At 36.0% G+C, this 21,307-nt stretch overlaps 4 protein-coding genes and 1 long non-coding RNA gene across 17 annotated transcripts; all 5 read left to right on the forward strand.

Annotated features, from left to right (window-relative positions):
* The first annotated feature begins 2,760 nt into the window (after nt 1-2,760).
* LOC112195987 lies at nt 2,761-5,612 on the forward strand. Of its 10 annotated transcripts, none has more exons than XR_002935234.2 (9): nt 2,761-3,190; nt 3,271-3,396; nt 3,487-3,565; nt 3,755-3,822; nt 4,151-4,210; nt 4,600-4,664; nt 4,764-4,870; nt 4,974-5,091; nt 5,229-5,612. It is a non-coding gene; the product is annotated as an uncharacterized LOC112195987 (long non-coding RNA). The 10 variants fall into 10 exon arrangements; XR_002935053.2 differs by having other exon boundaries at nt 2,762-3,190; nt 3,271-3,371; XR_002935683.2 differs by having other exon boundaries at nt 2,762-3,190; nt 3,271-3,352.
* A 596-nt stretch (nt 5,613-6,208) lies between these two features.
* On the forward strand, nt 6,209-7,893 carry LOC112165878. The gene is made up of 3 exons (XM_024302575.2): nt 6,209-6,403; nt 6,601-6,759; nt 6,854-7,893. Exons 1-3 carry the CDS (start codon nt 6,220-6,222, stop codon nt 7,891-7,893), a joined length of 1,383 nt encoding a protein of 460 aa, XP_024158343.2. The 5' UTR covers nt 6,209-6,219.
* Nucleotides 7,894-8,417: 524 nt separating this feature from the next.
* On the forward strand, nt 8,418-9,932 carry LOC121051069. The gene is made up of 2 exons (XM_040512974.1): nt 8,418-9,421; nt 9,523-9,932. Exons 1-2 carry the CDS (start codon nt 8,581-8,583, stop codon nt 9,555-9,557), a joined length of 876 nt encoding a protein of 291 aa, XP_040368908.1. The 5' UTR covers nt 8,418-8,580; the 3' UTR covers nt 9,558-9,932.
* LOC121051067 (ATP-dependent DNA helicase PIF1-like) lies at nt 9,574-11,555 on the forward strand. The gene is given in 2 exon segments (XM_040512973.1): nt 9,574-11,334; nt 11,430-11,555. A coding segment is annotated over 1 exon segment (1,734 nt). The 5' UTR covers nt 9,574-9,600; the 3' UTR covers nt 11,430-11,555.
* A 386-nt stretch (nt 11,556-11,941) lies between these two features.
* Nucleotides 11,942-20,795, forward strand: LOC112196099 (nucleolar GTP-binding protein 1). 4 transcript variants are annotated; one of them, XM_024336412.2, is made up of 16 exons: nt 11,942-12,069; nt 12,247-12,432; nt 12,746-12,843; nt 13,048-13,181; nt 14,234-14,354; nt 14,477-14,541; nt 14,658-14,771; nt 15,137-15,211; nt 15,851-15,889; nt 15,970-16,041; nt 16,476-16,601; nt 17,677-17,748; nt 17,829-17,865; nt 19,140-19,252; nt 19,673-19,879; nt 20,223-20,795. In XM_024336412.2, the coding sequence occupies exons 3-16, from the start codon at nt 12,768-12,770 to the stop codon at nt 20,313-20,315; spliced, it is 1,344 nt and encodes a 447-aa protein (XP_024192180.1). In that variant the 5' UTR covers nt 11,942-12,069; nt 12,247-12,432; nt 12,746-12,767; the 3' UTR covers nt 20,316-20,795. The 4 variants fall into 4 exon arrangements, with proteins under 4 accessions (XP_024192180.1, XP_024192191.1, XP_024192190.1 ...); XM_024336423.2 differs by having other exon boundaries at nt 16,488-16,601; XM_024336422.2 differs by having other exon boundaries at nt 14,477-14,512; nt 14,638-14,771.
* The last annotated feature ends 512 nt before the right edge of the window (nt 20,796-21,307 follow it).

Raw genomic sequence — 21,307 nt, forward strand, 5'->3', positions numbered from 1 at the left:
ATTTGGCGTTGCTGTAGGAGGTGTTGTTCTTGCTCTTTAATTCAGTCCTTAATTGATGTTATTGTATGATTAGTGAGTCATCTACTTTTGGAATAATTAGTTGGCATTTGTATAGCTACCTCACTATGTATTTGTTCTGATGCAAATGAAACACAGGCCTAGCCACCTATAACATATATATGTTATAGCATTCCAGTTTGGTACGGCAATCACAAATAAGAACTAAATTATTTTTATATGCTCTGCTACTTTTTGGTATCAAGCTTTTTGCTATTTTTCATTTGTGGTCTTCGTTTTTGTTGGTTTGAAGTAGTAAACTCATTCCTACAGTCATGCATATCTTACTTCATGAAAACACACAGACAGTGGTTATGAACAGTTCTTGATGAAACCTTCATGTTCCAATCGAGTTTTTATGCTAGGCCTTTTTCTATCATTGATGTCAATTTTTAATGTGTAATTATCTGTATTTGCAGGTGATTGTTTTGAACGACAGCGACAAATTTTGTTTCCTGTTGTGACTAAACGTGGACGACTGCTCTGCTTATTTTGACCCTGCAACACTCAGATCAAACTGCGTAATTGTGCAGCTGACTCTGTGAGTTAGTTTCTCCTAACTTTCATTCGGCAAAATGAAAATTTTTGGATTATATGTAGTTTCTGAAATGTGCGTATAATATGATGGCTGGATTATAGAATTGTGATTCGATTCCAATGCTTTTATCACATGATCAGTTTATATGTATGTTAGATTTACTTAGGGCATGCTTTGGTTGTCACACTTTGTTAATATGAGAACGAGCTTATTGTTTTAATCTTCAAATCAGTCTCATATATTCAACGGTTATTTCGAGTGTAAGCTCAAAATAGCAGTTCAGATATGCAGATGATAAAGGTAAGGTCGTATTGTTGATGATAACAAACTTAGTGATGTCCAAAGTTACTTTAATTGAAAGGACTACTTTGGAATAACAGTACTCTAGAGCCACAGCAATTAAAGGTCCAACACTGTCGAAACTTTTGATCAAATATAGATTGGTGGAGTAAGAGATGTTTGATGTATGTGTGCAAAAAGATATATATATATATATATATATATATAAATAGCTTTACTGTGAATTGATCGAACTATATCATATTAGCAATCTAGGGAACTAGGACAGTCCATTTCTCATTAAAAGTATGCCGCCATTTTTTTCTTTTTGATTTACAAAGCTTCTACGTCATTGTATATTTGGAAATTTGCACATTCAAGTATGTCACTATCATTAATTACGCAATGCAACTGGTTTAGGATATATGAGAATGCATAGCTCATCAGATGAGGACAAATGCATAGCTCTTAGGTGTTTGATTTTTGGTGTATCAACTATATGTGAAACAATACAAATAAAGTATCATAAAGCAAGCTCTGCCCATTAGGATTTATTTCATTCTTTTCTTAAAAGCCTCAAGTCTTTTTCATGTTCATCATTGGGGTTTTGACTTCTATAGATCTAATTGATGAGTTCAGTTGTTCTCTGTGTTTGTCTAATTGAAAAGACAAGTAACAAATATACAATAGCCAATACAAATATACAATCCAGCAATGAAAACTTAGATGCCAACTGATTTAGTGTTACTGTTACCTTTAGAGTCTTACAAGAGGAACAAAATTCCAGAATAGACATAAAAACTACAGAATGGCAACTAATTTAGTGTTAGTGTTATCTGTAGACTAAAATATAGAGTAAAATTATGCTTTACTACATTAGTCGCAAATATAGAGTAAAATTATATGGGGTTTAAAATCTTGAGTTTTTGAAATTACAACAAACAAGATTATAGACAATTTCCACATTTTTCACAGTTAACTACTGTTCTCTCTCTCTATCTCTCTTTTTTAAAAAAAAAAATTTTTATTTATTTTTTTTATATAAATTTCAGTCACGAGGACATCATTGATTTTCAAATTTGGTTATGCATAGATATAACTTGGAATTTGATTCTACATAGATATAACTTGGAATTTGATTCAGTATTGTCCAATTTAGACTTTCTCAAAGCAATACTCAATTATCTGAAATGGTTGGGACAATAGGACAGCTAATTAGTTAAAGATAGGTTCACGAAATGGTTGTCTTACTTTATATCAGTTTATTCTGAATTATGATCATCATAGTATCGTGCAATCAAAGAGGCTATTTAATCATACTTAAACTGCATATAGATGGTCAAATTTTAAGTGAACGATTAAGTGACTTAAACTGCATAATTAGTGGTGTAATTGGAATTTGCGAATACCAAGATATATTAACACATTAGTATTTCAATGTGTAGCATACTTCTAGGATGACACAGTCTTAATTTGTGGGAGAAGATTTCTAAATGCTTTTTGTTCAGGTCAAGTGAAAATTTATAATGGTCAAATGGTTTGGAGTGGTGATCAAATGTTTTCTGAGTTTATAGTTAGTTTTCGTGGTTTTTGTGGTCATATTGCTTGAACTTGCGTTAATCTTATGGAGTTTGGTCTAGGCATTTGGCAATAATGATTGATTTTCGTTATGTTTGTTTTTTCATGATTTGTTTTTTTATTTATTATTATTTTGTTTCTCTTTTGTATATATTATACATCTTTATTAATTAAGCCAATTCTCAGGCAGAATGGTTAAATTTTTGAAGTACCTATTATGCCCACGGTTTATTAAAACTCCACAAATATATAGACACTGTACGAAGGATATTACGGTAATCTTGACAATAAAATAAAGGGAAGAGTATTGTGCTGCAGAAGAGAAGAGAAGGAAACAAAAAATTCCGAACAATTCTGCGGCAAAAGAGAGGGGGGAGAGAGAGAGAGAACAAAGACGCAGTCGCGCACGATCTCCACGATCTCCAGACTAGAGAAGAACTACCGGGCCACGATCTCAACACAGATCGATGCACAAGACGACGTGGGAGAAAATCGGTGTACAAATGGATGCATCAAGACTCATCCCTATTCCAATTTACAGTTCATACGAAAAGAGGAAACACAGAAAGAAAGAAGAGCAGAGCACAATCAAACCCAGGAGGAGGAGAAAGAAAAAGAAACAAATCGGGTGACGGTTTGCAGACTTGCTGATTACCATTGGGTCATTTCAGATTTTGGGTTTTGTTTTGCTCAAGTAGAAGACGAATCCACTCTTGCAGACTTGATAATTCCCATTGGGTAATTTTCAAATTTCGTTTTTCATTGATTTTCATATTCAATTTGTTATCTTTTCGGGTTTTCTATAATCCAATCCACAGGTTTGAATTATAATATCAAAGTATGTTCTGCCATCAAGGATCAAACCCAGGAGGATAGATTTGGTCCCTGCCGAATTGACCGGTAATTTGGGTTCTAAGAGGTAGTATTTGTTTGATAAAACTGATGTGAGCATCCCTTTTTCCTTTTTTTTCTTTTTGTCCTCATCAATAAATTGTGTCTGCCCCCTAATCACATTTTTACTTCTCTTGCGTTAGGCTGTCTAAGTGAAACTCATTGATGACCTTTGTTTCTCTTGAACGCGTGAATTGCTTGGACTGGATCTGATTGTTAAGAGTAAGTTTCAGAGCATGGGTTTTGGTCCACAATTCTGATGGTGAAATATGTGTTTATGTGATATTGATTGTTTCCGGTAAAAGTCTTGAATCTGTTTCTTTATGTGATTGCACCTAGATGTGCAGTACCTTCATCTTAATGTAGCTATTGAGCAATTTATAGGCCTTAACCCAGCCCCTCTTTTTACAGTTACCGGCAACAATTGGAAGTAAGGATATTAGCTGGTTTGAGCAAATTGGAATTGAAGTCGATATTGGGTATGCCATTACATGCTTGATCAGCGATTCAATTGGTTTGTACTTTACGATTGCACTAAATTTGTGATTGGTTTTGTACGCATTTATTTGAGAGAGTGTAATTGGTAATTTGCTCCATATAAGATAAGATTAACATGACGCGTTAGTAATTAAGGAAGAATTGCTCAAAGCTGTGACAGATTAAGGAGCATATTGAACAAGGCTTTAAGGTTATTACCTGATTTCTAGAGTCTGTCCATCTTTCGAATTTTTCTTTCTCAATTTTGTTGTTATCACTAAAATAAAATAAATGTTATGTTCAATACGTACGAACTAATTGCTTCTGCAGATTAGAGAGACGAAGGAACCAAGAAATTGAAGACAAAAAGGAAGAGCATAAACTGACATGGTGATGATTCAAGCTCCCATTCTTCTTCTTTCTTCCTGTTTGTTTTTTTTTTATTGGTTTTTTTAATTAGGCTCTTTGGCTTAGGTTTTTTGTTGGATTTAGTAAGATAGACCACTAAGAAGGGATGTTGTCTAGACAACTGTGCTCAATTATGGTCAGATGGCATGCAAACTGTGTTTTTTTTTATTGCTGAATTCTCATATAGCAATTACAATTACCAAAATCATGCAATACCATATGAGTCTTATAATCTGTAATATCATATCCATTTGTTTGGTGAATCTCTAATAGATGTTGGGTGTTGTTATTGTACTAACTGTGTTTATAAGTTCATGCCTTCTATGTATTAAAATTCTTCTTTTAAATATATTTAGCTTTGGTTTGTGTAGAAAGACAACTCATAGGGGTAGGAACTGAAAGCAGATCGATAAGGACCTGTTGATCCATATTCAAGGTATGCTTTGCTTTAGGGTTTGTTGATCCATATATATATTTCTGTTTTTTTTTTCCCTTTCGTTTTTCTGATGCTTTGATAATCATGGGTTACTTGCAGCATGTATATATGAATGCCAGATTGGACAGTAGATATAAAATCATTGTCAGCAAGTGAAACTGAAAGCATATCGCTGAGGACCTATAACCTATTGATCTATATTCAAGGTTTGCTTTTGATCTATATTCAAGGTTTGCTTTTGATCTTTGTTTTGGTGTTTGTGGATCCATTTATATGTTTGTATTTCGTTCTCTTTTTCTGATGCTTCAGCATTCACTTCGCTTGCAACATATATATATGAATGGCAGCTTGGACACTACAGACAAAATCATGACCAGCAAGCAAAACTAATAGCTGAAGCATAAGGACCTGTTCATCTATATTCAAGGTATCTCAATTATTTAATTATGCCCCAGGTCATTTTTAGAATCCTAATAATATTAAGATCCTTTGCTCCATTTATGTGATGTGTCGATTTTTCTATTTGATTAAGCATTTTTTTATAGTGTACGTCTTTTCATGCAGTAAACACCAAAAGACTGGGCAACTCGACGGTTAAATCGGGTCCTGTTGGGTTCACATACCACTATGTCTGACTCAGGTTCACATACTAGACCGAGTCAGGTTCACAGAGACGAATCAGGGGCAACCCAGAATGTGGATACTTCAAGTATGTACTGGCCTAAATGGCTAATACTGAAACTAGCATAAAATTACTAGAGGAGCTGTAGCTATGTTTTGATGCGGTGTTACCGTAACAAACCGTTACCACTCGATCATTGAATTGTTTAAAAGCAAATAAGGTGTTGATGACAATGGACCAGTAGATTGTTTTTGGTCGTGGGTAAAGTAACCATATATCTAAATATGGTGTTCAGAATGATTTATCATTTCATTCGCCGCAAGTAAGCATGAGTTTGAAAAAGACATTTTCATTGCAACCTGTGATGATATGATTAATTTCATCAGTAATGCAATTCTTTATAAATCGGTGAATCATATCTTTTGTCTATGAGTTGTAAATAGAGATGGCTAGAAAACAACAATTAAGGGATATTGCCAATTGATAGTTACTAAACTATATAACAATTTTCTCCGCCAGACCCAACAATGGGTTAAACTTAGTGGGGAGACTAAAATTGAATGTGTTTTCTAAAATTAGCAATTACAAACTTTTCTATTTTCAAACTAAGATCGAAAAAAAAAAGATACTATTATAATACAAAATAAAAATAAAAATGTTAGGTATCAACACAATTCAAACTAAAGAAAATAAAAATAAAAATGTTAGGTATCAACACAATTCAAACTAAAGAAAATAACATGTCATCAAAAAAAAAAAAAAACTACAGAAAATAACATAATATGAAAATTAATAATTTACTTTCAGCCCTTTTTGCTAAAGATCTTTTTGTTATCTTCCACTGAAAAGTATAGAAAGAGAGATGAACGGCGCAACAGCTTTGGAAAAATATTAATATTTTATTATATTTTTATAGGAACAGGCACGACACAAATGGATCATAGAGAGCGTGCTCGTGCTAGCCATCAAGAATGGCGACAATCGATGAGTTCTACACAACATGAAGCCTATTTGGCACGGCGGCGAGCTCATGCTAGGGGAAAGCGACTAGCCGTGGAAAATGTAAGTGACCATGGACAAGAGGCGGGCCCAAGTAATAGGAATAGGCTAGCTCCAGGTACTTTTGTATTTCTTAACTATGCCACTGTTAAGAGTTTTTATTTTTATTTTTTTCTCTTAATACTTGCAAGTTACATCGCTAGAGTTTACCGTTACACGATGTATGGATATGTGTACTAATAACACGAAACAAAAATTCTATGCTTAATAGTTGGAATTAAAATAATTGACAATTGCTTATTATTATGTTAATAGTACACTCCGACAACGAGATCATAAGTTCAAGAGTTTCATCCTATTCCGAAAACCATGACCAAGATGCTACAAGGGTGCGCTTGACCCACATAAGACAATTAGCCCGTTCGACTACGTCTCGACCGAGCAATGTGATTATTCAGAATTCTGTGTCTTACGGTAAGCTTACCAAATATTTATATCCAACCTATTCACATAAGTGAATTTTTATTAGGTGTTTTTGCTAAAATTGTATATTTTCACTTATAAATAGAGATGCCTAATGTCACAATGAATAATCACAATGAGGACCACAATAACAACGAGCATATGGTGAATAATCATGAGGATCAGAACAACAGCACTGAGCTAGAGAATAACCCACAGGATCAGCGCAGCAGCAGTGTTGACCCAGTGCGGCGTACAAGGAGAGCAGTAGTAAATTACAACTGCGCTAGAGATTTTAATGAGGGATGGGGTGTCCCATTTTGTCGATTGCCTGCACTAAGAACATGTCCATACTGCAATGCACGGTTATTTCATCGAGAGACCTTCAATTTGTGTTGTTCGAAAGGAAATATTGTTCTGCCTCTAATACCCTCTCCGCCAGAGATGATCCAGCTCTTTTCTGACCAAACAGATGTGGGTAGAAAATTCAGACAAAATATCCGAGCCTATAATAATGTGTTTGCGTTCACTTCAATGGGTGTGCATGTTGATGAATCCATTAATCTTCAAGGTCGTGGAATTTATACTTTTCGTGCACAAGGTTCTATATATCATAAGATTGGTGGGCTTTTACCATGTGAAGGGGCGAGACCACGATATCTACAAGCTTACATATATGACACCGAGCATGAACTTGACAATCGATTGTCTGAAAGTGTAGTTTTAGACAGGGCACTGGTTGAAAAGATACAACAGATATTGAATCACTATAATCCATTTGTCCATCAATTTCGAAGCCTCGGACAGCGCCAAGACTTGCCCAATTGCAGGCTCATCATAAGAGAGCAGCCTTCTAATCAACGTCAGTATTGTTTACCATCTGCATCACAAGTTGCTGCTATTATAGTAGGAGGGGACTACATCAATCCGAATGGAAGAGATTTAATTGTCCAAACAATTAGTGGAAGACTCTGGAATGTTAAAGACTCGGTCGGATATTACGACCCCATGCAGTATCCTTTGTTATTACCTTATGGAACATATGGGTGGGATATTAATAGTTGTGATGAGAATGGAAGACCTATGTCATGTTGCGACTATTATGCATATATGTTACAGGTTAGTACATTTTTTTTTCCACTTTAGTTCCTATTGCATTAAATGAAAAAAAAAATCATACTTAAACACCTGCTAAATAAATAAAAAATTGATTGTGCAGTTGCGCCCAGGTGATGAAAATCCTCTACTTCGAGGCGGACGGCTCTTACAACAGTATGTTGTAGATAATTACGTGAAAATTGAATCCCAAAAACTCAGATGGCTTCGCAGTAACCAAGACACAATTAGGAAAGAATTTTATCAAGGACTTCAAGACTCTTTTATTGCAGGGGAAAACAATGCAGGTAAGAATTAATATTTTACTTTCACCTATATATCAGATATGTAAGTTTTTCAATTGTACAATTGTAGAAATATTTAATATAGATTCACATTTTCTTAGGGAACGTCGGTCATAGGACAATTCTGCCATCATCATTTGTTGGAAGTCCACGTGATATGTACCAACGGTACCAAGATGCGATGGCTTTGGTTCAAAAGTATGGCAGACCAGATTTGTTTATCACTATGACGTGTAACCCGAATTGGGAAGAAATTAAAAGTGGGCTACTCCCTGGACAAACATCACAAGATCGTCCAGATTTAGAGGTCAGGGTATTTCGTTCAAAACTTGAGCAACTAAAAGAAGACATCATCACCAAAGGAGTATTGGGAAGAGTTATTGCTCATGCTTTTGTCGTTGAATTTCAGAAACGGGGCCTACCACATGTACACATGCTGGTCATGTTGGATGAAAATGATAAGCTTAGTAACCCTGAAGATTATGACCGCATTGTTAGAGCAGAAATACCAGATAAAGATGAAGAGCCTCAACTTTATGATCTGGTGTTGAAACATATGATTCACGGTCCATGTGGAACCTTAAACCAACAGTCTTCATGTATGAAGAATGGGAGATGCAATAAAAGTTATCCAAAATCATTTGCAAATTTCACTGTGCAAGGAAACGATGCATATCCTATATATCGAAGACGAGCAAGTCGCTTACCAGTCCCTCTACGTAGATCTGGAGACACAATGGTGGATAATAGTTGGGTTGTTCCTTATAACCCGTGGTTGTTGCTACGGTATGATTGTCACATCAATGTTGAAATATGTGGGAGCATAAAGAGTGTCAAATACTTATATAAGTATGTCTACAAAGGTCCTGATAGAGTTGCAGTTCAAGTGCAATCTTACCAGGAGTTCGATGAAATAAGACAATTTGTCGATGCAAGGTGGGTTTGTGCACCAGAGGCTTTATGGAGGATATTTAAATTTGTAATGAACAGAATATATCCAACAGTCGACAGATTACAAATACATCTTCCAAACATGCAACAAATCAGATTCGATGCAAATGAGACTGTAGAAGACATTCTAGCAGATGAGCATGCACAGAAGTCTATGCTTACTGAATATTTCACCATGAACCGTATGGATCCGGAAGCAAGACGATATCTGTATCGAGAATTCCCTCAATACTATAGGTGGGAAAGTAAGCAAAAAGCTTGGGTGAAAAGAAGGAACAACTACAAGGTAATTGGAAGAATATACAGTGTTTCACCCTCTGAAGGTGAGAAATTTTACCTACGTGTCCTTCTCAATCATATAAGAGGACCGAGATCATTTCGTGATTTGCTCACTATTAATGGAGTTCTGCAAACTACTTTTAAGGAAGCGGCAGAGAAACGAGGTTTGCTGGAAGATGACAATAGCATCCGACAATGTCTGTTAGAGGCCTCTGCAATTAGAATGCCATCAGCTTTGAGAAGATTATTCGTCACAATTTTGGTGTATAGTCAACCAACTGGTGTTCGAAGATTGTGGGATGAATTTTATCCTTTCATGATTGAAGATTATTCTTCTTCAAGTGATATTGTCGATATTTCTGTCAGAAACAGGTTACTTCGAGATCTAAATAGAATGCTAGAACAATTTAATAAGGGCACTGGAGAATTTGATCTGCCTGAAATGACAAGTGAGCCAGAAGATAGTCTAGGAATACCGAGATGTATTGAAGACGAAATTTCTATAAATATCCCGCAAGAAGATATTGATGCAATTGACCACCTTAACAACGACCAAATGATTGCATTTAACACCATAATGGCCGCAGTTGAGGGAAGAGAAAGTGCATTATTTTTTATCGATGGTCCTGGAGGTACTGGGAAGACGTACTTATATCGTGCATTGCTAGCAAATTTGAGAAGAATGAATCATATAGTCTTAGCCACAGCATCATCTGGAATTGCTGCAAATTTATTGTCCGGCGGGAGGACAGCTCACTCTAGATTCAAGATTCCACTCAATGTAGATGCATCATCCATGTGTTCCATAAGTAAACAGTCTGCTCTAGCACGACTGATACAAGATTCCACTGCAATTATTTGGGATGAGGCACCTATGACACATCGACATGTGTTTGAAGCACTTGATCGAACATTTCGAGACATAATGGATGTCGAATTACCGTTTGGTGGAAAGATAATGATTTTTGGGGGAGATTTTCGTCAAGTTCTCCCTGTTATTCCTAAAGGAACGAAGTCTGAACTCATTCAAGCCTCCATTGTGAAAGCAACATTTTGGGCACAAACAAAGATATTGAGATTGAGACAAAATATGAGATCCATAAATGACCACCAATTTGCAGAATTTCTACTTTGTGTTGGCGATGGGAGTGAACAAGTCATTGACGACGAAATGATGAGATTACCAGAACGCATGGTGGTTCCATGGGAAAGTGACCAATCTATCAATCAAATTATTGATGAAGTTTTCCCCAATTTGGGTGATCATGTAAATGATGCAAGATACATGGTGGACAGAGCATTGATTACTCCTATAAACGATGATGTGGACGTGTTGAATGAAAAGATAATCAATATGTTTCCAGGTGAAGAAATTACATTGTACTCATTTGACTCTGTTGAAGATGACATGAGAAATTTGTACCAACCAGAGTTTCTGAACTCAATAACCGCAGGTGGGCTGCCACCCCACAAGTTAACTTTGAAAGTAGGTGCTCCAATCATGCTTTTAAGGAATATTGACCCTAAATTGGGATTGTGTAACGGTACTAGATTGTTGTGTCGTGGTTCGTACCAAAATCTGATTGATGCTGAGATACTAACAGGATAGTTTGCTGGGACTAGAGTTTTTCTACCTAGAATTCCTTTGAAAAGTGCAGAAAATGCTGGGCTACCATTTCAACTAACAAGAAAGCAATTTCCAGTCAAACTGAGCTTCTCTTTGACCATAAACAAATCTCAAGGTCAGACTATTCCACATGTAGGTGTTTACCTCCCAGATCATGTTTTTAGTCATGGACAATTATATGTTGCATTGTTGAGAGGAGTATCAGAGTCAACCACAAAAGTTCTGGTTAAAAAAGGATCCATAGTTGGTGAAGATGGCGTATTTACGAAGAATGTAGTATTTAAAGAAGTTTTGCTTCATTCAAACACAAATGATCGATCGTCTTCATAGGTACATCAACATTTTAATTGATTATAAACATACATATTTGATTGAATTTTTTTACATTACAATCTGTAACTTTGTGTAATTTTTTCTATTTGTAGGAATGGTTGAGACAGAAGCTTTAGGAGATGTGTTTCCATATTTTCATGTGGTTGGTGCATGAAAACAATCAATAAAAAATGAACACTTCTTATCTCAGTAAACTTATTTTGAAATAGTGGAACAAAAAGAAGCATACAGAGTATGTACTCTTAAGCTTTGTTTCTTTTCCATTAAATATATTTTTATTTTTGTGGTAGTTAATCAATTCCAATACTCTTAATCTATGTATGTGTTTTTGTACAGAGTTTTATATTTTTTACTAATGGATTGCGCAAGATATATACAATATTTTATAATATTTGTATGGGGTTAGAGTTAGGTGATATGCAACACAAAAATTATACTGCACTCATGAGTAACATTTCAAACATGCGTAGCAAGAAAGGAAGGACAATACGCACGCGCGGGCGCGGCCCTTCCGCACGCGCATCGCGCGTGCAGGAAGGCTAGTACATCTAAAGCAGAAAGCCCTGCCCATAAGGATTGTTCATTTGAGTGAACAGTAAACTGACGCTTTTGCCCTTTTTTTTGTTCTTAATTACAGTTACAGTGCCGGAGGGTCAGATAAGAAAAGAAGGCGCTCTTGCGGAAGGCGATTTCAGTCCTTGGGTTTGACGGTTTGGCTAAAGTTCATCGTTGGTGAGTTTTTCTTTTTTCTTAATCTCGTCTTCGGATGATTGATCGGTTGTTGTTGATTGTCTGTATTGTTTTTGGGATTTGTTTTCTCTTCTGTAGCAACACCGATTGATCGGTTGGGTTTCTATTTCATTAGATCGAAATACAACCGTTTTTTCTTTTGGGATTTTGTTGAAACAGAAGCAAAGAAAAGAAAAGAAGCAGAAAAGAAGAAGAAGAAGAAGAAAAAGGAGAAGGAAAAGAAGAATTTCACTGTTATTCAAGTTTTGGGAGGGATCTTTCAACAGGAGAAGGGGGAGACAGAAACACTGACAGCGAAGTAGAGGTCGATAGCAAGGTTTGGATCCGGTTCCAGCAGGAGAAGAGGTATGGGTGTGAATCAAAGTTGGGTTAGTTTTGATTTTTATTGAATATATCTGCAACGATTTTGCAATCAGTCTTGGTCAATTGTTTTGCAATCAGTCTTTCAATATGTCTGGCTCAATTGCTCTGTGAAAGTGATATTGGCTTAATCACTTTCAAAAATTGGACTCTTCTGGTCTTGATCTTCTTCATCATCACTACTTTCCAAGCTGCTTAGTTTATTGTATCTAGTCATATCCGATAGATAAACCTCTCTACTCTACTCTAAAAACCTCAAAATTTCTTTCTTTTTCACTTTGCCTTTGTAACTCGTCAGAAGAAGAAGAAGCTGGAGAGGGATGAGCAGGGCTTGCAGTCTCTTCCAACTATGGCACAGTCCTCCAGACACCAGATTACTACTCTCAATCACCAAAGGTTTTACCTCATTCTCTCTATATATCCTTCTCTCTATTCTTGAAAATGAAAAAGCACCGCACTTTTTTATCTGGGTTAGCCTTGAAAATGCTTCTTCTTGATTTTTGCCGCCAAGTTTTGAACTTGGTGTTTGAGATATGCTTTTTTTGGTGATTATGATACTGGGTTTTAGCTTAAATGAGTTTGCACCGATTACAAATGCAGGGCCGTACTTGATACCTAGTGCCAGAAGTTATCCAGGTCTGTGCTTCTGTAAGGGTTTACAGACTTCTACATACGAAGTTGTCAGGGGAAGCTATGTGCCCACCTCCCAGATTAAACAAGAAAGCAAAATTGAGGTGCTTTTTCGTGGCTTTGATATCAATTTTGTTTCTTGTTTACACATTTAACAGGAACACAAACATATTGTGAAAAGCAAGAAAATGATAAGGAAGAAAAAGGAAATAGAGGATTTAGTAGGCAAGTATTGTATACTTGTAGCGGTGTAAGTAATTGTATCATAGCATGTCTTTAATATTATGTTTGAAGGATACAAAAGCACATTACTTGTATTAGTGCCATTTGCTTGTTGAATGATAGTGAGAGAGTCAGGTAGACCTCATGAATGAGTGTCAGGGTGCTAAAGACTTATGCTATTGCAGAATTTAAGTATTAAGCGATTGAAAGTATAATGGGTATGCCCATATGCAGGGATTTGGGCTTTGATCAATGACTGGTCTAAACAAGTTTTGTTGGAAAAAATGCTTTTTGATCTTTTGGGATTAGGATGGCAGTTTTAGGTACTGGGAGATATTGGAGTGTAAAGAATGATTGACCTTCCAATCTGGCAGGAAAATCATTGAAGATAAGTACTTTATTGGAAATTGTTGTGGCCTGTTACTGAGGGTCGTTCATCATGTATACAGCCATATAGGTGGAAGTATGCATTGATCGATATAAAGTAATGTATACGATTTATGGTTTGAGGGTTGTTAGCAGCTTTGCTTATGAGTAGTAAAGGGTTGAAATATCCCTTTTTCATTTGCTTTGACAAAGGGCAGTTGTATACCATGCAGTGTAGTTCATTTCTTACTAATCGGTGCATTGAAATGGCTTAAACTTCCTGAAGTTGAACTTGACAACTTGGGCGAGTCTGAAATTGTTGGATCTTCATACTATTTATGTTGTTGTACTGTTATCATTTTTGTTAATTGGACAGTCTAGTTTGACAGAATTGAAGGACATTGTCTCTCAGGTTTAAATAAGCTTTAGCTTATCAATTCGTTCGCCCCATTGGCATAATTTTGTTTTGCATTGCATGCCTTTTGCATTTGTATGCTGTTAAGATTTCTTCATACCATACTATTGGAAGAAAAAATGGTGATCTTGTGTCTAAATTTTCTAAATCTAGGAAAAATCTCCAGAAAAACTTGAAGGTGTTGGTGCATTTCAGAAGCTACCGATGGTAATGCCATCCGTTGACATTCTTTATTCAGCACTAAGGAAGGCTAAGAAAATTGCACCAACAAAAGGTATTTGCAAAATGGCATGTGGTTTTATATTGATGGTGACCGGACTACATTAGATTCAGATTAGAGCGGACATCATTTATAGCACCTGCTGCTACCCTTGATGTATTTTGTGTTTGTTTCAGGCATTGCCAATATTGCAAAGAGAGAAAGAAATAGAGGTGCAAAGCAACTTGATGCATTGATGAAAGTTTGTTCTTAACTTTAGTTTTAAAATTTTTGGACATACAGCTTATTTCTATTATACTTTTCTCTTATGGAACGACTTCTCAAAGATGGTAGTTAGCCTTCCGTGTATGTTTTCAGGAAATAGCAGTTCCTTTAAGGACTTATTCGGAGAACTTTCCCAATAAGAAGTATCTTCACCCTTATGAGCGATCTCTTATTGAATTAACTCTCGGGGATGGAAATTATGAACAGGTACCTATGAAATTCATGGGCAATCCCCATTTGTGTAAATCAGGAATCTTATAAACTTGTGATAAACAAAAATTTGTCAAAGTGCTTAGTATACCACGTTATCACATCCTGTATCTGTAATACAGATATGATTTATGTATGTATATTGATGCTTCAATTTGTGCAAAATGTGACAGTCATACACAGTTTTTGACTTTTGAACGAAGTTTTGATTTATGTTTCTCAAATTAGTTTTCTGAATGTTTCTACATCTTGAGTGATGTATACAGTTCACTATTTTTTACAGTAGATGAATTCACAAAGGTATAATCTTTTAGACCTTTTTCAATTGCCCCTACTTGACTGTTTATGATATGATATTACAGGTGTTGGGAAAGGTGGATGCTCTGAGGAAAAAGGTTGTGTCTGTCGGAAAGGAACAGGCATCTCTATGTGCTAAGGTGGATATCTCGGTTGTTAAGTACTTATGACACAATTTCAGCAATGGAAATTATGACCTTTGATTTTCTTCCTTTTATATTTTCCAGTCAATGTTGCACCTGATGTACTTCTAGTTGTCAGCTTATCTTGTTCTTTTTTAATTTCAAAAGACACTTGCTAAGGTATATCTTTATGTTAGGTGGTAATTTAGTCATGAATTTGTTTAAAAGTCAGTAGATCTGATATGGTTGGGGGAAGTAAATGTTGGGTTAGCGGTCATAGTTGGCTTCCTGTACAAGTTTTGTATTCACCATATATTCTTAATATTGCCCTGATCATTGATCAGGTTGTTCTTCTTTTACTCTCCCCAGACTTGCAATTAATATAAGGGAGTGACCACATTTAGTGTGCAACATAAAAGTCTAGAATGTAAGACTTTTTACTAGCATTTTTGTGTCTCGACATCCCTATATAAGGGATGCTAGTTTCTAACTTTGTTTTATCCCAGCATCAAGAAACAAGATGAAGAGGGATCATACTTCATTATTTCCTCTCATATTTCAGTAAAAAATAATTAAACATTAAGCTGGCTCAGGTTTTTACTTGCTCCTCTCTCTCTGTGGCTAACTTTAACAAGCTCTTCATTAAAATTGTTGCAGTCAACGTCGAAGAAGGAAGCAGAGGCAAGACTTTGTGAGGTAATTTCCTATAGCTAACCCCCATCCTCTATCTCGTGTGGATATATTTACTAATTACTATGGTACTATTTTTTCTCCAGGGTTTAAAGAAAGTTGAGGAGACATATATTCGTCAAGGAAAATATGTTGATGATTTGTTACACATAGCCAAGGTACTTTGTATTTGAAATACAGGTTCTCTCAAGTTTTTTTTAGTTAATTTTTGCATTCAAATTATATTAGCATTTATATTGATTGTTTTGTTGTTTAACACATGCACATGTTCATACCTTTACTGTAACTCGTATGTATGTATTTATATGCATGTATTATTTATATGTGTTGCATTTTTGTGAATGAATTGTGTGTGGTCTTATGCATTTGTCGGGCAAGTATCTCTGTGTTGTAAAAGTTGATTTGCAGTACTTTAGGGCATTCTTTTGTTCTCTTTTTGGACTTTGTGGGACTTTAACAATTAGCTCCTTGTAGATTAAAGAGTTTAATCTAGAAATAATTAGAGATATGGAAGTTATAATTTATCTTTCCTTGTGTTATAATTGAGTACTTTTTGTTTTTGTTTTCTTCGAATGTCATCTTTTTTAATCAGTTATATATGCAGACATTGCGAGCAATGCCGGTAGTTGATCTAGAAACACCGACACTTTGTCTTGTTGGAGCTCCTAATGTTGGGAAGTCATCTTTGGTTCGTATACTCTCCACAGGGAAGCCTGAGGTATGCACAATTTCAGTGACAACTATGATATGCATTTCTGCAGAATAATAGACCTAAATAGAGGTTTTAATGAGCCAAGTAGAAGGAATGGTTGAGCCTATCACCATTATTAATGAGTCTTAAAATGATATAGTTGGAGTCAATAATCAGTATAATGTAGTCCTTCCAAAGGAGTTTTTAAATGTCCTCATTTTTGGTGTTCTCAAAAAAGCATTATATTTATCTAAGACAATAACTTTGCAAAATGATGAATACAAAGAAGTGGAAGATTAAAGAGAAAAAGCATTTCTATTCAAAAGGAGTGGATCTAATTTAGCCTTGTCATTCAATAAAAGTGCCAAGGGTGGAGTGGCAGAAAAAGGAGAGAATGCCAAAATAAAATGTCTCCCTGCATAAAGCTTTCATGGTGATGAGCTGAAAGGAATTAAGCTGGCTGCACAACAACATAGTTTCTCTGAGTGAGCTTCGGCACCTGAAATTGAAATCTTTTTTCCCCGTCGATACTGAAACTGTAAGTACACAAGGACAATGATTGAAGAAAGGGAAACTAATGGTATTGGTCCTCTGGGCGGTAGGTGCTCCTGTGGTTCACGAGAAGGAAAAAGGATTCATACTTTATTACATCTGGCACGAGATGATAAATTAACAGCAGATTGACGGAGCTCTTGGCATTGCTTTAGAATGGAGACTAATTTTCTTACAGGGAGGATAAGAAGTGTGTTATTTATCAAAGGCAGATTCTGTTTACTGTACAATAGGGGCTTTCATAGTGGGTGTTGCATGCTATAGCACTTTTCTTAAGGTTGGGAGTTGCAGACTAGGCGCTCAGTATGGTTTTGGTGAATTTTGCTGGGTAGCGGGTAGTTGCACTAAAGAGAGTAGCTAGAGTTTGATAAGCCGCTCCTATACTCATCTCCCGGCACTTTTGTTTGGAACTTTGAATAGGAATAATCCAATCTTAAATGGTTTCAGCATCTGTTATATATGAAAGTTTATGATTTAAATTTGTCATATTATGAGGAGTTGCTCTTCATTATTCCTATTAACTGTGCTCCTTTGGTTATATTTAATTTAGGTCTGCAACTACCCTTTCACAACAAGAGGAATACTAATGGGTCATATCATTTTAAACCATGAGACTTTTCAGGTCAGTCAGTCTCTAATTTTTGCAGTATAAATCTTGGATCTTATATTTTAGTTTTGGTTATATCTCGAAACCATCTGCAGATGACTGATACTCCGGGCCTGCTGAAGAGATGTGATGGTAAGTCTCCGAAAGTTGTTGATTTTCTGTATTTGTATAGAGTGCTTAGATTTAACTTGTACCCATCCAATATGCAGAACATCATATATTATGTTGCAAAAGTTGAGCTAATTTTATTTTATCTCAAGTTGAACTTTTGAGCAGAGCTCATTTAGCACTGTCTCACTTCAGTTTTTCTATCTGCTGGATATTTGGAAAACATGTTATTTAGCTTTAGTATTATATTACCTTCGAGCATATTTTTCTTTCAGTTATTGAAACAAGAAATTTAAAGAAACATTAGTTTCTCCTTAGTGTTAGAGGAGGCTTTCACATAGGCTCAATGTACACATGCACTCCCTGTCACCTAATATATGTTCGTGTGTTTAGCTTAAGTCATGCCAGATGTGAGATTTGTATTTCCACATTGGGAATGTAAAGTAAAGCCTTACCTAACGATTGGCAATTTCCAGTGCCTCTCAACCCATTTCCAACTGGATTTGTGTTGGCTGCTTCAATTTTGACATTCTAAAATGATGAAATAGTCTGATACGTTTGACAAAGAATCTGGTTGAGTACTGTAGCCTGCTACAAAACTGGATCTTTTGGCCTTTTTTATAAACCAAAAGGATATCATCTGGATATGTTGGCCTTGCTTTTATGTTTTTGATGATAAACAAAACGTTTATTAAAGAAAAGAAAGAGTAAAACAAAGGTCGTGGAGTCTCCCGAATTTCAACAAGGTCATTAGGAAACAACTACAAGCCAAACAGCCCTACAAGAACACATCTAGCAAACAGAGAGCTCATAGAGCATAAGATGCAGCAGCTTTCCAATCTATTTAGCTATCCCAAAGTTCAGGTCTAACGACCTGTTTTTGCCCCCATAAAAGGACCATCTTTATGTGATATTTTTGAGGACTAGTAAATCCCCTGCTCAGGATAGAAGTAATAATGTTTACTGTTTTGAGTTATGTGATCTAGGACACACTGATCACAGTTCTGTCATGCTTCATCTCATCTTTTGGCCCTTTATGGTGCACCACTCCATTTTTCACTTACATCACCAATTATGATTAGCGAGAATTTATGATAAGGATTTTTCAGTTTGTCGTTATTGGTCTCTGGTTTGTTAAGTGTTAGTTTTTTTGTTGATTTTTCTGATGCTCTGTACTATTCACATATTAATAAATTTGTCTTTTTCAAATTTAATAGACGGCTGTCTGTAGTTGCAATTGGTGCATATATTTTGTTGATGCTCTACTGATTTGTCATTGCATCTTCTCTGCATTTCAGAGGACAGAAATAATTTGGAAAAATTGACACTTGCTGTCCTCTCACATCTGCCAACTGCAGTACTGTATGTCCATGATCTTTCTGGAGAATGTGGGACCTCACCTACTGATCAGGTAATATGTGGTTTATATACTACTGTTGACTCCAATACAAGATCTGTAACATGATTTAACAATGTGTTAATTATGTCTTTTACGGCTCACAATAGATGAGTTATTGTTTGTAACTAGATCCATTATGTTACATGATTTGGTATGCTTTATTGTTGCTGTTGGTTTGTGAGTCTTATGACTGATGTCTGGATTCTTATCTTTATTACTTTGAGAAGTACTGGGAACTATAATATTTGACTTTTCATTCCCCAAAATGATTTTGAAATAGTCACCTCATTCTTGTTTTCCCTTTGTCAGATGGAAAATTCACTAAAATTTGTCTCTTTCTAGTTGACCTCTGTAGAAAATGTTCCAGTTTTTCTGCTCTTCGATATTCCTTTCCGATATATTAGTTTCACATTTGTTGTGACGATCATGCAGTTTGTCATATACAATGAAATAAAGGAGAAATTCGGTGACCATCTGTGGCTTGATGTTGTGTCCAAATGCGATCTATTGCAAGAGTCTCCAGTGCTATTTGCTACTGATAATGGCGATGATAATGATCTTGACCTGGCAAGGTACCGGAAATTGGGCCCTGAGGGAGCTCTTCATGTGTCAGTGAAAAATGAAGTAGGGCTCCCAGAGGTAATCTTTATTATCATGATTTTACTCTCTGTCAGTCCATTGTAGTCTTGAACGTGCGAGCCTTGAGTGCCTTTATTATACAAGGGGCATCAGCTACGATTTCTTCTATCAGTGTTGAAGCTATCCATTAAACTCACATTGTGATGCCTTTATATGTTAATCTAGGCAATGGTTATGAAAATTCAGAACCTTGAGCGGCACCTTGCGAACCCAAAATGCCCAAGCCCTTGTTCCCTGACTTGAACAAACTTGTTGCTTACTGTCTTAGTTTCATATTAAAATATTAAGCAAAGTAAATATTTCTGTAATTTGCAATTTAGTGATTAGATTTTTTGCACTGCAGTTAAAAAGAAGAGTGCATGAACTGCTGAATACCCAAATGACCAGGATCCAAAGTCTGGAAACCAACCAAGAAACTCTTCAAGTTCTTACCTGAGAGATCATTTTCTAAGTTCAGTGATTGGTGGCTGCTGGATGAAAGTAACGATCAATTTCCAAATTTCTTCATTCCCAAGGATGAGAAGCCACCTGTGAACACGCTAAGCCGTGCCTCATCAGAAGCTGAAAATCTGGAGCGTGCAAGTGCTTGCCAATAATGGATTGCTGAGTTTTCAGATTGCTTGGTCTATTGCCATTGTGAAAATCTACTTGGCGACTGAGATGAAATATAGGAGCTTATTAAATGCATTGAATACTGCACCAACCTCCTACTCATACTGAGTGAAGGAGGGAAAAAAGTATGTTAGGTATTTCTGTTTTCCTGCTTAGTTGGTGACAAGCTGTATTAAAACAGTCGCCTACATTTGCAAGATGAACTGTTGATATTATTTTATAGATCGCATGTATAGGTTTTTCCCCGTTGATAAAGTAAATATACCCGTAGACATTAAGCTTTGCTCCTTTCGTAGTCTTGAGATGTGTTACTTCTCTACATTGAAATATACATTTTCTGAGAACAAAAATCCCCCTTCTGTATGTGCCTTATGGGAGTGACTCTGGCAGGGTTTATGATGGCTAGATAAATGCAATCTGTTCCTAGTTATGGAACTGTGTGGTGCTGGTTGGCAAAGACGCCCTTGGCCATTTTATTGATTCAGCTAGTCCTTGATGGATTGGAAGGCCGCTGCCTGTTACCAAGACACTCTGGAGGGGAAAGAAATAATAGGAAATGAGTCCAAACCACAAGCCTTCTGATCTACTTTGTTGGAGATTTCCTGGTTTAGATCAGCCTGAAACGCCCAAATTCCAGTTGTAGGAAGGCAAATGGTCTGCCGACCGAAAACAAAAGAAGTTCTAAATCTAAACCTGAAGGAACACAGAACTCAAATATATTTATTTTTTAGGTTTTTTGTGAAATTCAATCTCTATCTCTACTACCATAATTGGGAAAGCCCTCATAATTGGTGAAGCTTCTGAGTGCTTCACTTT

This window comes from Rosa chinensis, chromosome 1 (genome assembly GCF_002994745.2).
Source record: "Rosa chinensis cultivar Old Blush chromosome 1, RchiOBHm-V2, whole genome shotgun sequence".
In the NCBI taxonomy this organism is placed as follows: domain Eukaryota; kingdom Viridiplantae; phylum Streptophyta; class Magnoliopsida; order Rosales; family Rosaceae; genus Rosa; species Rosa chinensis.

Coding starts and splice junctions, on each gene's coding strand:
- LOC121051069 (XM_040512974.1), top strand. CDS start 8,581: ATGCTGGTCATGTTGGATGAAAATGATAAGCTTAGTAACCCTGAAGAT. Junction 9,422..9,522: donor CAGTGTTTCACCCTCTGAAG/GTGAGAAATTTT, acceptor ACTACTTTTAAG/GAAGCGGCAGAGAAACGAGG.
- LOC112196099 (XM_024336412.2), top strand. CDS start 12,768: ATGAGCAGGGCTTGCAGTCTCTTCCAACTATGGCACAGTCCTCCAGAC. Junction 14,772..15,136: donor GGGATGGAAATTATGAACAG/GTACCTATGAAA, acceptor ATGATATTACAG/GTGTTGGGAAAGGTGGATGC. Junction 17,866..19,139: donor CCTGCTGAAGAGATGTGATG/GTAAGTCTCCGA, acceptor TCTGCATTTCAG/AGGACAGAAATAATTTGGAA.
- LOC112165878 (XM_024302575.2), top strand. CDS start 6,220: ATGGATCATAGAGAGCGTGCTCGTGCTAGCCATCAAGAATGGCGACAA. Junction 6,404..6,600: donor TAGGAATAGGCTAGCTCCAG/GTACTTTTGTAT, acceptor TTATGTTAATAG/TACACTCCGACAACGAGATC. Junction 6,760..6,853: donor TCAGAATTCTGTGTCTTACG/GTAAGCTTACCA, acceptor ACTTATAAATAG/AGATGCCTAATGTCACAATG.